General features: G+C 33.3%; 1 protein-coding gene across 3 annotated transcripts in view; it reads left to right on the top strand.

Moving 5' to 3' along the window:
- The window catches only part of gro (TLE family member transcriptional corepressor groucho), a 577,477-nt gene that overhangs the window by 370,414 nt on the left and 191,885 nt on the right, over positions 1-15,178 (top strand). For all 3 annotated transcript variants that reach the window (XM_072523889.1, XM_072523886.1, XM_072523888.1), the window contains exon 2: positions 4,993-5,090. In XM_072523889.1, the coding sequence (XP_072379990.1) occupies positions 4,993-5,090 (98 nt within the window). The remainder of the gene's footprint in view (positions 1-4,992; positions 5,091-15,178) is intronic.

The following is a 15,178-nucleotide window of genomic DNA, read 5'->3' as shown; positions in this document are numbered from 1 at the left end:
TCGTCCTTGTATTTTTCCCTGCATGTTTATCTGCAACAATTTGTTCATAGCACTCACGTCTTATAACATGACCCAAATATTGTAACTTCCTAATTTTGATAATGTTTTTGACTTCTTTTTGTTTCATTTTTTCCAATACTACGTCGTTTTAACACTGTCAAGTATCTTTTTCTCAGAATTCAAATAAAAATTTGTTCCTTGTTTATGAAACATTATTTCTCTGGTTGAAACTTTATTATCCCTTAGAAACTACCGCCTATGCTAATAACAGTACAAAGCCCTCAATATTGTTTGAATTTTTTTATTAATTATAAGATGTAAAAATACGTAAAAATGGTAAATTATGTAAAAAAATAGTACAAAAAATCAGGAACCATCAACTTATCTTCTTCTTTATTAATTGGAGCGCAGTTTTGACAATTATTTCCTGAGCAGGTCGCATACGTGACATTACAATATAAACCTACATATACTCAGTGCCATTAGAAGTGTTACACCCAGAAGGAATAATTTCTTGAACTTAATTTTTTGGCAACATGGTAGATTTACATCAATAATGAAACGATAACGTTGTCAAGAATTTTTATTAACAAGTAATCAAAAAAAATTAATGTGTTTGGCGACCCCGTAGCTGAATACACTCCTGTATACGTCTAGGCATTGACAAAATGAGATGATCGATGTCTGCTTGTGGCACCTCGTTCCAAGCAATTTGAACTTCATGTATTAACTGTGCCAAAGTCTGTGGAGGATGGTGCAAAGTGGACAGTCTCCTTCCCATCATATCCCATACATGTTCGATAGGATTTAAATCCGGAGCACGGGGTGGCCACGTCAAAACATTAACACCAGCTTCTTATAGAAAGTCCATAGTTTGACGAGCAATATGCGGACGCGCGTTGTCTTGTTGAAAAAGGACGTCTCGACGGCCGTCGAGATAAGGCAGTAAAGTGGTTTGTAAGATGTCATCAACATAACGCGCAGCTGTCATATTGCCTCGAATAAACAAAAGTGGTGATCGGCTGAACATCAATAGAAACAGACATACTAACATATATAGAACAAAAAAGACTAAAGTGATATGGACATGTAAGAAGAACTAGCGACAGCAGATGGATAAAGAGAATAACCGAATGGAGCCCCATAGGAAGGAGGAAAAGAGGACGACCCCGAAAATCCTGGAGGAACGAAGTAGACGACGCCATGAGTAAGAGAGGACTAAACGATGGAGAATGGAACAACAGAGAGAGATGGAAACGGTTGAGCGAGGGAAGGCAGTGAATACTGTAGAATCCCTAAATATATATATGATCGGCTACCATAGGCAATAGCCCCCCAAACCATTACTCCAACTGTCCTGTGTACATGTCTCTAAACAGCAAACCCGATACCTCGTCGCTCTCCACGGCGGCGTCTTACCATCCTACGACCATCATGCATTCCTAAACAGAATCTTGATTCATTGCTGAATGCTACATTACGCCATTCTGCCACCCAATACTGCCGTTCTCTGCACTAATTCAAACGTTGATGACAGTGATCCGCAGTCAAAGGAAGCACTAGTCATGGGCGGCATGAAACCAGTCCAAAGGCTCGAATGCGACGGTATAGTGTACGCATACTAACAGGTCTACCTACTACTCCAAACCATTGGTACGCAATTTGACGCGTAGTAGCAAAACGGTCTCGCAGAGCAAGTAATCTAAAGCGCCTATCTTGATGCTCTGAGATACGCCTCGGTTGACCAGTAGGTCTTCTTCGCGTTTCCCTACCTTTGTTTGTCCATACACGACAGACACGCATAACCGTCATTGCCGTACAATTAACGCGACGGCCTATTTCGCGATACGACAAACCCATATCTCTATACGCAATAATTCTGCCCCTGTCAAAATCGCTTATCTGGTGGTAATTTTGATGTCTTCGAACTCGAGGCATTTTCTTACACTGAATACAATTAGACTGAGGAATAATAACTACAAACCGGTTTTTACAAATCGGTATCTTCACAAAAAAATTTAAAGGTAAAACTTTATTTTTACAAAAAGTAGAAAAGATAAAACATTGATATTGTTATCATAGCATGTTTTAAATGTTCTCATTCTGTTGCCAAAAAATTAAGTTCAAGTTCTAATGTCATTGAGTATATTATAGCTGTTAAATTTTTGTGCTTGGAATATTCATTTATAATAATAATATCGTATGACATTTTGCCGAGATCCTTTCGGATAGGTTCCGGCGCCAATTGCATCTTTAACTCTGTTTCAAGTAGCTAGTGTCGACGTACACCAGCCCAGGGGGATCGATGGCTTAACGTGCCCTCCGAAGCACGGTGAACGTAGCATTTTTAGAAATGAAAATCTCGTTGTTGGTGCCGAGATATTCATCTACAAAACTATTATGCATAATTATTTGAAAGGTAATTTCAAGGGTTCCAAGGCTAGGTTTATTAAAAAGCCAAACTACCCTTCAATTTTGAAAAATTTAGGTTTGCAGCACTCGAAAATGAGTACATTTTTGTACTCATCATTTTTTACGTACATATGATAGGTTTTAAGTTTAAGAAAAAAATAACAATTTTTTTGAATCAAAAATAACAATCTTCAAAATTGGCGATACAATTTAATTTTTTCAAATATAATGTGTAAAATGAAACTCCTAGATCCAATGAAAAACACTAAAGTAAACGTTGATATAGAAGAAAAAGGGTTAATTTTGATTCTAACGGATCTGGGTTAATTATACTGTCCTTTTTTCTTAAAATATTCGAAAAGTCCATCTTTTAGCTGTAACTGTAAATCCATGCTTTTAAGTGAGCGGCAACTCACTTAGTTTACATGCAAATGACTTTTTGTAATTCTTATTTTAAAATATTGTTCTGAAGCTATTTTCTTGTGGCATTTTAAATTAATTACTATTTAAATGGGAATAAGCCACAATTAAAGGTTAAAATACGTTTATTGACGTTTCTATTCTTTCCCCGACCATATCTCACTTTGTATTGTATCTAGAATATCTTGGAAAATATGAATCTTATTCTTCTTTTATAACCTTCATTTTTGTTTTGCATACTTTTTATATTCAATACATATTTTTTGAGTTATTCATGAAAAATCGTTAAAAAGGTGACTTTTTTCAATAAAAATTCGCTGTTTTTACCATAAATAGCTCAAAAAGTATTGAATTTTTGAAAAACTCTATAGAACAAAAGTTGTTTAGAATTTAATTCACTATCGATTTCCATGATTATTTTGAGCAAAAGAATTTCCACCCCGAGAAGGGGTGGAAACCACCCCTGGGACAGAAGCACATATCGGCGTTATATAACGTTTGTTATTTGAGCACGTTCCCAACTGACCAAATTTTAAGTGAATCGGTTCAGTCCGACAAAATTGGGAGGTGAATAGCTCGAGCGCTGGAGTATTAGTGAGAGAATTGAAGGATGCTGCATAAATCTTAGGATCACTACTGAAAGATAAAAATCTGTTGGCACCAGGAACAATATTTTCGTGGTATAGGCATCGTGAAAAAGAATTCGCGGAATATTTCTCTCGAGAGGGTTCACTGGTGTATTGTAATAATATTCCTGAAGTAATCATGTAACTGGGGACTGACAATTATGATTCCACATCTTGGCGATTATTTATTGATTCTTCTAATAGAAGTCTGAAGGGTGTCCTGTTGCACAATGGTAATACCCATGCCTCGGTGCTGCTTGCTTACTCCGTTCACATCAAACAAACGTATCAGACTCTTCAGCTGTTGCTAAATAAAATAAAGTTTAGCGAATATTGCTGGCAGCTCTGCGGAGACCTCAAAATAATATCCATGCTTTTGAGTCAGCAGTCTGGATTCACAAAGTATCCATGTATTTTGTGCGAGTGGGAAAAATCGAACAAGAAATTTACATTACGTTAAGAAAGAATAAAACTCATAGAAAGACTTGAACCGGGACAAAAAAATGTGCAGCGCGATGCATTAGTCAACTTAAAATTAGTTCTTTTTCCTCCCCTTCACATAAAGTTAGGATTGATGAGCAGTTTGTCAAAGTTTTAAATAAACAAGGTGACTGCTTTAAATCACTGTGCGACAAATTCCCTGTACTTTCTGAAGCTGAACTTAAAGAAGGAATTTTTGTTGTACCTCAAATTCGAACTAAATCGGACAAATTGTTCTATAATACAATGGCACATGATGAATCTGAAGCATGAAGTTCTTTCGTAGAAGTTATAGCCGGTTTCTTTGGAAACAACAATTCTCCAAACTGTAAAGAAATTGCAGTTAACATGGCCGATAATTATAAAAAAACTAGGACGCAATATGAGCGTCAAAATTCCATTTTTTTTTGGATTAACACGTTGACTATTTTTTTGAAAATCTTGGAACTGTCAGCGAGAAACAGGAATAGTGGTTCCATAAATGGAGAGACGTTACCAAGAAAGATATTAGAATGATGGCTGATTACTGCTGGACCTTGAAGATGGACGCGCTCACAAAAATCCACAAACAGAAAACTACAAAACAGTTTTCACCGAAAAAGATAACGATTTTATTAAAAAAAAAACCAACGATTTTCTAACACTGCAGTGTTTTTTTTATAAGGAACTCAGTCTTCCAATGTAATATTTTATAGTTTTATATTTAATAGTTTCAATAAATATTTTCTTAGTATTTTTGACAGTTCCTATAAGAAATTTCAAACACACATTCCCTGAAAACCTGACGTGTCGGAGAAAAACTAAGTACATATTCGTGATCAGTACACTCCATTTACTATAGGACAGCTGTTAAACTTTAAACACTTTCTCATGACAAAAAAATCTGTGTTTGTGTTATTGTTCTTCATAGAATTTAAATTTATGTAGTTAAATTCTGTCGATAGGAAAAGAAAATTTACACACTTACAGCTACACCAAATTGGTTGATTTTTGATTTGTTTCGAATGGATGATTGTTGAAAATAATATTAAGAATACTTTCTTTTTTGTTACAGGGTCCACCACCTCAAGGTGGTCAAATAAAATTCACGATAGCGGATACTCTAGAAAGGATTAAAGAAGAATTTAATTTTTTGCAAGCCCAATATCATACGTAAGTATTCAGTTTTTCGACTTCATGAATAGTTAATTTGTTCATTTTCAAGTTTTACAAAGTTAGTTATTGTTTGTTAGGTGTATCTAAAAGCCTGAACTTTTAGAGAAAGAAAGGATTATTTAATTATATAAATATAAAATTTCTAACTGAACACCATTAATTGACATTAAGCTTCGTGTTTTTTACAAAAAAGTCCGTTAATCTTATCCATTAAAGTAATTACAAAATATTACGTTATTAAAGTGGAAAGAGGTAAGAAAATCCGTTCAAAATGAAAATTATAATTTCTTTTTATTCTCGAGGCTCCGTCGAGTGTTGTAGGAATTCGAGAATTTTCGCATTTTCGATGAAAAGGATATAATTAGTGTATTATTACGTAAAAGTTTTTTGGAGTTAAAATGTCGGAGGCTTTTTCCCTTTGTCGGCTGACGCGGACTACTAATTTTTTGAAAGTTTTCACTTTGTTGTCATTACGTGAGAGCGAAAAGCTTTTGGACTCGAAATCTACTGTTAATTAATTGGACGTTTTGCTCAAAATCTCACCAAACCGACTAGATCATATTTTGTTGTAAGTACTGATAAAAAGCACAGACATTGCAAATGTTAATTCATTGTATTCAAAATTTTGCTATTCATTTTTATGTCTATAGAAATTTAACTTAGGTAAAGTTTTTTTATAGTGGATGCTTTAAGGTGGTTTAAGTGTTTAAATATTTTTATTAGTACTTATTAATAAGTAGTAGTAGTAATATGTAGTTATTTCTTTTATCAATTTTGAGAAGTATTTTTCTTCTGATTTCTTCTACATTGAAATGGATATGCCTATTTTAACGTCCGATTTAACACCTCTATTGATGTTTCTTCTGTTGAAAGGTATAGTATAAAGATTATAGGTTTACTCACATCGCTAAACGAAACATCTACACAATATGTGATGATTTTAATGCTAAAACTGGCGGCAGAACATGTTTGTAGAAACATGAATAGGAACATTCGGGTCAGACCAACACAACGAAAGAGGAGTGGTTGGTTTTCTTCTTTAAAATAACTTATTCCTAATGAACAGCTTCTTCAACAAAAAACAACAAAGAATATGGACTTGGCAAAGTCCGGTTAATAAAACCAAAACTAAGTAGACTATTTAATTATCAACAAAAGAGTAATCATTCAATATGTGGCTATTCAAAACAAATTCAAGTAAAGACATCGATTATCGAGAAAAATTGAAATATACACATGTACAGAACCCTGTGACTTCAAAATTAACAACACAGTAAGACTAAATTAAAATCAAATACAAAGACATCTCCTACTGAAGATGTAAATGTTTTCAACCAATACATTAGATAAGCTATTCAAGAAATCCAAACGAAACATTGTCCAAAAAGAAAGAACGAAAATAACTCGGAAAGAAGAAATAAGGAAGATGAATCAAGAAGTACAAAGCAATCAGAAAAAATTTAAGGATATAAATATAATAATGAAAAAAATCCAACAAAGGATCTAATCGTTCTGGTTTGGTTTCGACCGGGCCGGTTTTATATTAGATATCTTATCAGTATTTAAATTAAATAAAGAAAATCAGACCGGAGAAATAAAGAGAAGGATACGGTTGGCTTGGGTATCCTTCCGGAAAACTTTCCTATATACTAAAAAATAGAAAATACCCCCAATATTTAAAAACAAGAGTCTTCAACCAATGTATACTTCCTGTTCTCACCTACGGTTCTCAAACTTGGACGTTTACAAAGGAAAACATGGAAAAATAGCAAAGACCCAAAGAGCCATGGAAAGGCAAATGCTGAACATCAGGCTATCAGACAAGAAAAGAAATACTTGGATCCGCAACAAAACAAAAGTGACCGATGTATTAACGTCGATAGCAAAACTTAAGTGGAAGTTCGCTGGACATACCATAAGACAGAAAGACGACAGATGGAATAAGATGATTATACACTGGAGACCATATAGTTACAAACGAAAAATAGGAAGGCCACAAATGAGATGGTCAGATGACTTGAAGAAACACGCAGGCCCGAAGTGGATACAAACTGCCTACAATAGAGAGACGTGGAAGAAGGAAGAGGAGGCCTATGTCCAAAATTGGACAGCAAGGGCTGTATAGATAGATAGATAGATAGATCAGTATTTGAATTAATATGGTTAACTGTATTTAATTTATTTAGTAATTAGAATTTTAATTTTATCTTTAAATTTATTAATTAAATCATCTTTTTGTTTAAAGATATAGATAAATAATTTTGGATTAAACTTACCGGTATTTGAAAAATCTTCAATGGGATCATCGAAGTCCTTATCCATGTCACAGTTTTAGTAAGTCGTTATTATCAACATTTGCACATTTGAAGTGTAGGGTAGATTGGCACAAACAGCACTTTTACAAATTTTCTATTACATTTTGAACAAATACTAATAAAAAATAACCACACTAAATACGAAGACATACGAATCAGAACCAAAGTTACATATGTTGTGGAGAGAGCATGCAGATTGAAATGATGATGGGATGGTCATGTGGTAAGGATGAAGGATGGGAGGTAATACGCAAGTTAACCGAATAGAGACCAAGAACAAATAAACTAAACAGAGTAAGACCACTGACGCGATAGCAAGATGATCTGCGAAAGATGACGAAATATTGGATCCATAATCCAAGACTGTGCACTCTTGATACAAATAGATGATGATCATAATTGACGTTTCCTGACCACCTATTTCTGGACCTCCTATCGTCCTTTTTCCATTTGGCCATTTTTTTACGGATTGGTTTTCAGACAGAATTTGATCCCATTCCACATTCCTGTTTTTGGCACATTGGTTTATATCTTCTATCCCACATTTAGTTCTACTTTCTTCATTTCTTATTCTATATATTGATATTTTCTTTATTATCTTTCGTAAAATTTTTATTTCTATATCCAATAGTATTTGGGTTTAGGTCATATCTTCTGGAGATCTTAGTCTTAGCTGCCTTATTTATATGTTGTTCTATTTTTCCGTGCCTAAATAAGCTTTGCTTGGATAATTTAAAATAATTCCCAAGTATCTCTCTTAGATAATTTTTCCAAACCAATTCACATCTTGGTCCCGCACTATGGATTCAGTTTTTTTTTGTGTTAAATTTATCATGTTGTATTCCTATTCTATATCTTCTTTTTTATCTTTTTTATGGTTTTGTCCAATTAAATTTATGATTAACGGACTCAACGAATCACCTTGTTAAATGCGTTCCATAAGCCGTTGGTTGCGAGAAATCCTTCTTAATGTGCCATTCCCAATTTTAAGCTTCTTCTTTAAGTGCCATCTCCGCGACGAAGGTTGGCAATTATCATGGCTATTCTAATGGTACGTACGTTATAAATATGTAATTATCTATCTAATTAGCCTTTTTCGGTCCATCTTTGGACATAGGCCTCAACAATCCTTTTCCATTCTTCTCTGTCTGTCGCTATAGTCATCTACCTAGAGGCCACGTGCTTCTTGATATCATCTGCTCATCTCATTTGGGGCCTTCCTCTACTTCGTTTATATTCCCTCGGTCTCCAACTTATAAGAATTTTGTTCCATCGGTCTTCTTTTTGTCTTATATTGTGTCCTGCAAATCTCCATTTCAATTTTGCAACTTCTTGTCTAACATCCCTCACTTTTGTTTTCTCTATTATCCACTCGTTTCTCTTCTATCCATTAATCTTATGTGCAACATTTGTCTTTCCATTGCTATTTGGGTTTTTATGATTTTGTCCATGTTTGCTTTTGTAAATGTCCACGTTTGGGAACCATAAGTGAGAACAGGAAGTACGCATTGATTGTATACTTTGGTCTTAAGATGCTGTGGATATCTTTTGTTTTTAAGAATGTAGCTTAGTTTGCCAAATGCCGCCCATGCCAGTCTAACTCGTCTTTTTATGTCTGCTGTTTGGTTTTCTTTGTTAAGTTTTATAGTTTGACCCAGATATATATAATCCTGAACTTGTTCTATTTCATATTGTCCGATCCTCATTGTGATGACTTCATCTGTATTTGTTATGATTTTGGTCTTGCTGTAATTCATATTAAGGCCTATCTTTCCAGCTTCTACGTCCAGTTCTTTCATTATTTCAAATAATTCTTCTTTTTTATCGGTTATCAATGCGATGTCATCAGCATCTTTTAAAAATATCTTCCAGAGCCTGATTGAAAAGTTTCGGTGATATTGTGTCACCCTGTCTCACGCCTCTATTTATTTGTATTGATTTTGTTCCTTCATATACTTTAATTGTTGTTTTGGCTTCCTTATATATATATATATTGGCTATTAGTTCCGTATATCTGTGGTCAATTCTGCTGTTAATCAAAGATTTTTTCACTGCCCAATGTTCGACACTGTCGAAAGCCTTTTCGAAATGTATGAAGGCTATATATAGAGGAATGTGGTATTCATTTGCTCGTTCTATAAGTACTTTCATACTTAGTAAATGGTCACTTGTGCTGAATCCCTTTCTAAAACCAGCTTGTTCTTTCGACTGGTATCCGTCGAATTTTGTCGTCAATCTATTGGTTAAAATTTTTGTTAGGAGTTTATACATTACATTGAGGAGTGTTATAGGACGGTAGTTTTTTATATCTGCTTTATCCCCTTTCTTGTGTAGGATAATGGTTACGGTTTCCTTCCAGCTGTTTGGGATTCTTTTTTCTTTTAATATCTTGTTAAAAAGGGAATGTAGAGTATTAATTACCACTTTTCCACCATATTTCAGCATCTCTGCACTTATTCCATCTTTTCCAGGCGATTTGTTGTTTTTCATTTCTTTCAATGCCTTCTTTATTTCTGATTTGCTTATTTCTGGCTGTAGCTCTGAGTTGACATTTTTTATTTTAGCCTTAAGTTGGTTTTTAATTTCTTCTGGTGGTTCCTTTTTTGTTTTATATAATTCTAAGTAGAAATAGTGGATAATATTTATGATGTCATCTTTAATGTTTGTTTCTACTCCGTTTACATCTTTTATTTTGTTTATTTCACACTTACCTAATTTCGGTCTTAAGCATTTCATATTTTTGTTGTTCTGTATTACTTCTTCTATTTTTATTTCTTTTCTTTTCTCTTATTTTCTTTTATCATTCTGCTTATTGTTTTATTGATTTCTACATATTCTATAGATTTCCTTTTGCCTTCTTCGTTCAGCTTCTTTTATCCATAAGCTTCTTTGTTTCTGTTGATATATAGTTGTTCTTTTTTAGATCCTTTTTTGCTATTTCTTTTCCTGATTTAATGATCATTGCTGTAAGTATGTTGTCTATTTCGTCTATATCTTTATCATCACTGTCTAATTTTTGGGTAAGTTGTTCTTTTAATAGGTCTTTGTATATCTCTTTATATTGCCCTAGTTTGTTTCTATCTACTAGATCCCAGTTTCTAATTATTTTTCTTTTCATTTCATAGTTACCGTCAACGCTAATTTTTGCTCTGACCATCCTGTGATCGCTACCTGTTGTGAATCTGTTACGAACTGTTACATCTTTAATAATATATCGTTCCGTGGACAGTATGTAGTCGATCTCATTTTTTGTGGATCCATTAGGGCTGATCCATGTCCATTTTCGTTGGGGCTTCTTTTTGTAAAAGGAGTTCATTGCATATAGATGCTTTTCTTCTAGGTAGTTCATCAAAGTAGCACCTCTATCATTTCTCTGACCATACCCGAAATCTCCTATTTTAGTTTCTTCTTTGTTTAGTTTTCTACCCAGTTTGGCATTAAAATCTTCAATTACTAGTGTAAGACGATTTTTATGTTCTTCCATAGCCTTTGATATATCTTCATAAAATAGTTCGATATCTTCGTCATCATAAGCTGTCGTGGGGGCATATACCTAGATAATTTAATTGATGTTCTTCTTATTTTAAGTATGACATAGGCTACACGATCTGATATTCCTTGTGTGTAATTATACAAAATCCAAAATTTGCTCTGTCTTTATAATTTTAAGCGTGAATATATGTAATTACTAATAATTGATAATCAATGTTACACTCAATTTATAAACGTCTCTCCTTTGTGGGTCTATTTAAAATATCCCTTCATCTACCCGTATAGATCAGTATCATAGCATTCCAACGATCGTTATTAAAAATTCTAGTTAATCCTTTATTATCATTATAACACCTTTCAATAACAAAAATTGAATAAAATCGTGAGGCCGTTTCTCAAAATTACCCACCATACCACTCGTATTTCTTGTAATCCCCTACGCTCACGGCTTGCGTGCCAACGAAGAATGTAAATCACCTCACCTGGAGTATTTATTAAATAATATTTTCATCGGATACCGGTGCGAAAAGCCGCGTTTTAAAACCAAATGAATGTTTTTACGATAAGAATTACCCTCTACTCCTTTTTGCGATTTCATCCATTAAGCTAATTGCGAATAGAAGACAGACTAGTGAAAAGCATTTGAACGTAGCTTGATTATAGTTCTTTTCAGCGTTTCATGCAAATATTTCGCAGAACTTTTTGCTATGTTGAAACCAGTAATGTATCGTTATCATTTATATATTATAATCATTCATAATTTATTTTCTGAATCCCGACAGTAAGATATGAATTTTTTTCAAACCACTTGGTATGTACTTGAATCTCTGGAACTTTTTCTAAACTCATTTGACACATCAAATCAAATAATGTTCTTTTGTTTAAATTTATAGGAATTCAAAAAATATATCTTGCAGAATTGAAGAATTTCTCATCAAGAGTTTCATTATTAAATTTATCTCCCAAATATCATTTGAGATTGGATTTTAAGGTTGATTTGAGAAAAATGTTCTCTCTCTTAGCTCTTGTATTCATTCAAAATTCATTCTTCGAGTCTTATTCTGGGCTATAGTGTATTTTTATGTATGAGAGAGTAATAAAACAATAAATTATGTATGCAAATCCCTAAACTGTTGATACGGGTGACTCAATGAAAAACAGATATTTGTCAACAAGTTTACAGAAGTATATAGGAAAACAATTTTAAATTGAGTATGACCACCAGGTATAAAGGTTGGAGCAGAATAGAATACAATAGTTGTGAGGGTTACTAATCCCTAAATAAGGTTGCCAGTGTCGGAGTGATGGAGTTTAACAGGTACTAATGAATTTGCAAGAAATGTAAGATGTTTATTTTATTGGTTATATATAACCAATAAAAGTTTAATAAGTACCTACCTATTTGCAAAATAAAGTTTAATTCTTTAGATAAAATAAAACGTTATATTTTATCTATTTGCAAAATAAAGTTTAATTCTTTGCCTATTTGCAAAATAAAGTTTAATTCTTTAGATAAAATAAAACGTTTTATTTTATCTGAAATGAGTGCATTCCACAAAGTAAGGGTTTCAACAATCAAACATTTAATTCTTTAATTCCAGGAATCTACGACAGTAATTGACTAGATAATTACCTTCTAAACTTATTCCACAGAAAATGTGATAGTGGGTTTTTCCATTTTGTATATAGGAAGGTCCAAGTGGCGTATTCAAAATTCTTAACAGTTCACTAAAAGTAGGTACTTCAGTTGCAAGGTGCAGTTTATTGTGTATACTAGTGTTATGGAAAATTTGGAAGTGCCGTGTAAACGCCGAAAAATTGGTCCTCTAACAGTTAATGAAAAAACATTAATATTTAATTGTTTTAAATCATTTACAGACAAACGTTTATGTGAAAGTGTTGATGAGACCGTTGAGTTAGTTAGCAGTACACTTGGTGTTGGGAAATCTACGATTTACAGAGTTATTAAAGAAGAGAAATGTGGTAGTTTTCAAATGCCACGTAATGCTCCAGGGAAACCAAAATTTCAAATAGAATATCATTTTAAAGAAGGACTTCGACGGAAAGTGCATGAATTCTTCTTTAGACAAGAATTTCCAACATTGGATAAAGTTCTTGTCTCAGTTCGAGGTGATAAGGATTACCCAGAAATGAGTCGAAGTACGTTATGGAAACTTTTAAAAGAAATAGGCTTCCGCTGGAAAAAGAATCCCAGAAAGTCTATTTTATTAGAAAGAAGCGATATTGTCATATGGAGAAGACATTTTCTAAGAACCATAAAGGAAATGAGAAACCAAAAAAGAAAAATATTTTATCTTGATGAAACATGGATCAATGAGGGTCATACACCAAATAAATTTTGGCAGGATGAAACTGTTACAAGTCAAAGGCACGCTTTTGTAAATAACTTATCTACTGGTTTAAACCCACCATCAGGAAAGGGACGCAGGCTGATAATAGTACACATTGGCAGTTCAGACGGTTTTGTTGAAGGTGGTTTATTAACTTTTGAATCAACTCGTACCGGTGACTACCATGAAGACATGAACGCTGATGTCTTTCAAGAATGGTTCGAACAAATGATAGATCTTCTTCCTAAGAACTGTGTAATAGTAATGGATAATGCAAGTTATCACTCCAGACTTATAGAAGGACTGCCCACAACCAAGTGGTTAAAAAAAGACTTGCAGAATTGGCTGAGTTCAAAAAATATTACGTACCATCCCGGATCTATAAGAAAGGAACTTTATTCGTTGTGTGCCCTTCATAAGGAAAAATTTAAAAAATACGAAATTGATGAAATTGCCAAAAATCGTGGAATGACAGTACTTAGATCCCCACCATATCATTGTGAATTAAACCCGATTGAACTGGTATGGGCACAGATAAAGAGTGAAGTTTCAAGAAAAAATACCACTTTTAAAATTCATGATGTTAAACAGTTGTTTTTGGAGGCCATAAATAATGTAAAACCTGAAAACTGGGAAAAGGCAGTAACTCACACTATTAAAGAAGAGGAAAAAATGTGGAAGCTGGACAATATTACTGATAAAATGATCGAGCCAGTTATTATAAATCTTGGTTCTGAAAGTTCATCTTCTGAATCTGATTTGGATTTGTAACAAGTAGCTGTAAGTTTTATATTAATATTTTTATTCATCTATTTAACATACCTTAGACGGTTTTAAAAACTCTTTTTCTCTTTTGTAATTTTTAAAAATTAAAAAAAAATGTGAATTTTTAAAACCCTTTTTAATGTAGGCCAGTCAGTTCTAATATAGTGTGTGATAAAAGAGGTCACTTTTGTTTACATACACATAACACTTTATAACACTGAAATTATTCATTTATTTTTTACAATTATTCAAAGTAATTTTTCAATTAATCTTGAGCACGCCCATGGAGTGGTCGGAGCTACCAGTTAAAATTATGCTAATTACTCTCTCGTTCATAAAAATAAACTATAGCCCATGTCGATGTGTTTTTTCACAGAACAAAGCATTCATGGCATATTATTCGTTTTGTGCAATATATGCGTTTATTACCTGTTACTTTTGCGCCGTTTAATCAGGGACAACTGTTGAGTGCAATATTATTTCTTGTAATAGTATTAATCTTAGCTCTAGGTTTAATTGTACTAACCGCGGAAATCTTTTGGAACATATTTTATATAAGATTACTTATTTCATAGTGTTTCGTACACGCCAAGAACGCTGACAATAACTATATTTTTTTTTCTTTATAAATTACTAGAAATTATTAGTACTTGCAGGCTATTTGCAGTTAAATTAACTAACGTCATTACTCTCGCGGTATGAGATGAGTAGAGTATTTTAAGAGCTATGCAGATGGTACGTATTAATAGCAAGTCCATAAATTTCGTATTAAAATGGCCTATATAATTTTTTCATTAGGCTACTTTGTCCTTTGGTATTAATGATTTTTAGGTCCCAAATTTTTTCTTAATATATATTTAAATATCTGAAAATAACTGTAATTGTCCAATCTTTGGCATGTTACTCTTATAGAGCCTGTATATCTTGATATATTTTAGTAAAAAGAGTATATCGATAGCCTAATGCTGACAGATCGTAACCCACAAAAAATTGAAAATTCATATTTTTGTGTCAAAGGCAACCAACCGTGCATCCCTATATGCTGTTAAATTTTCGTAACCTAAATAAAATAGTAAGGTGGCCATTCCCGCGATTTCTAACAAGTCCTAACCCGCTCGCGTTGTTTGTTTACTTCCAACTCATCTTATCCCACAGTGTAGCT

The sequence above is a fragment of the Diabrotica undecimpunctata genome, chromosome 2 (genome assembly GCF_040954645.1).
Source record: "Diabrotica undecimpunctata isolate CICGRU chromosome 2, icDiaUnde3, whole genome shotgun sequence".
Classification (NCBI taxonomy): domain Eukaryota; kingdom Metazoa; phylum Arthropoda; class Insecta; order Coleoptera; family Chrysomelidae; genus Diabrotica; species Diabrotica undecimpunctata.
Note: the sequence above shows the minus strand (reverse complement) of the source record. Positions and strands in the feature narration are given on the sequence as shown.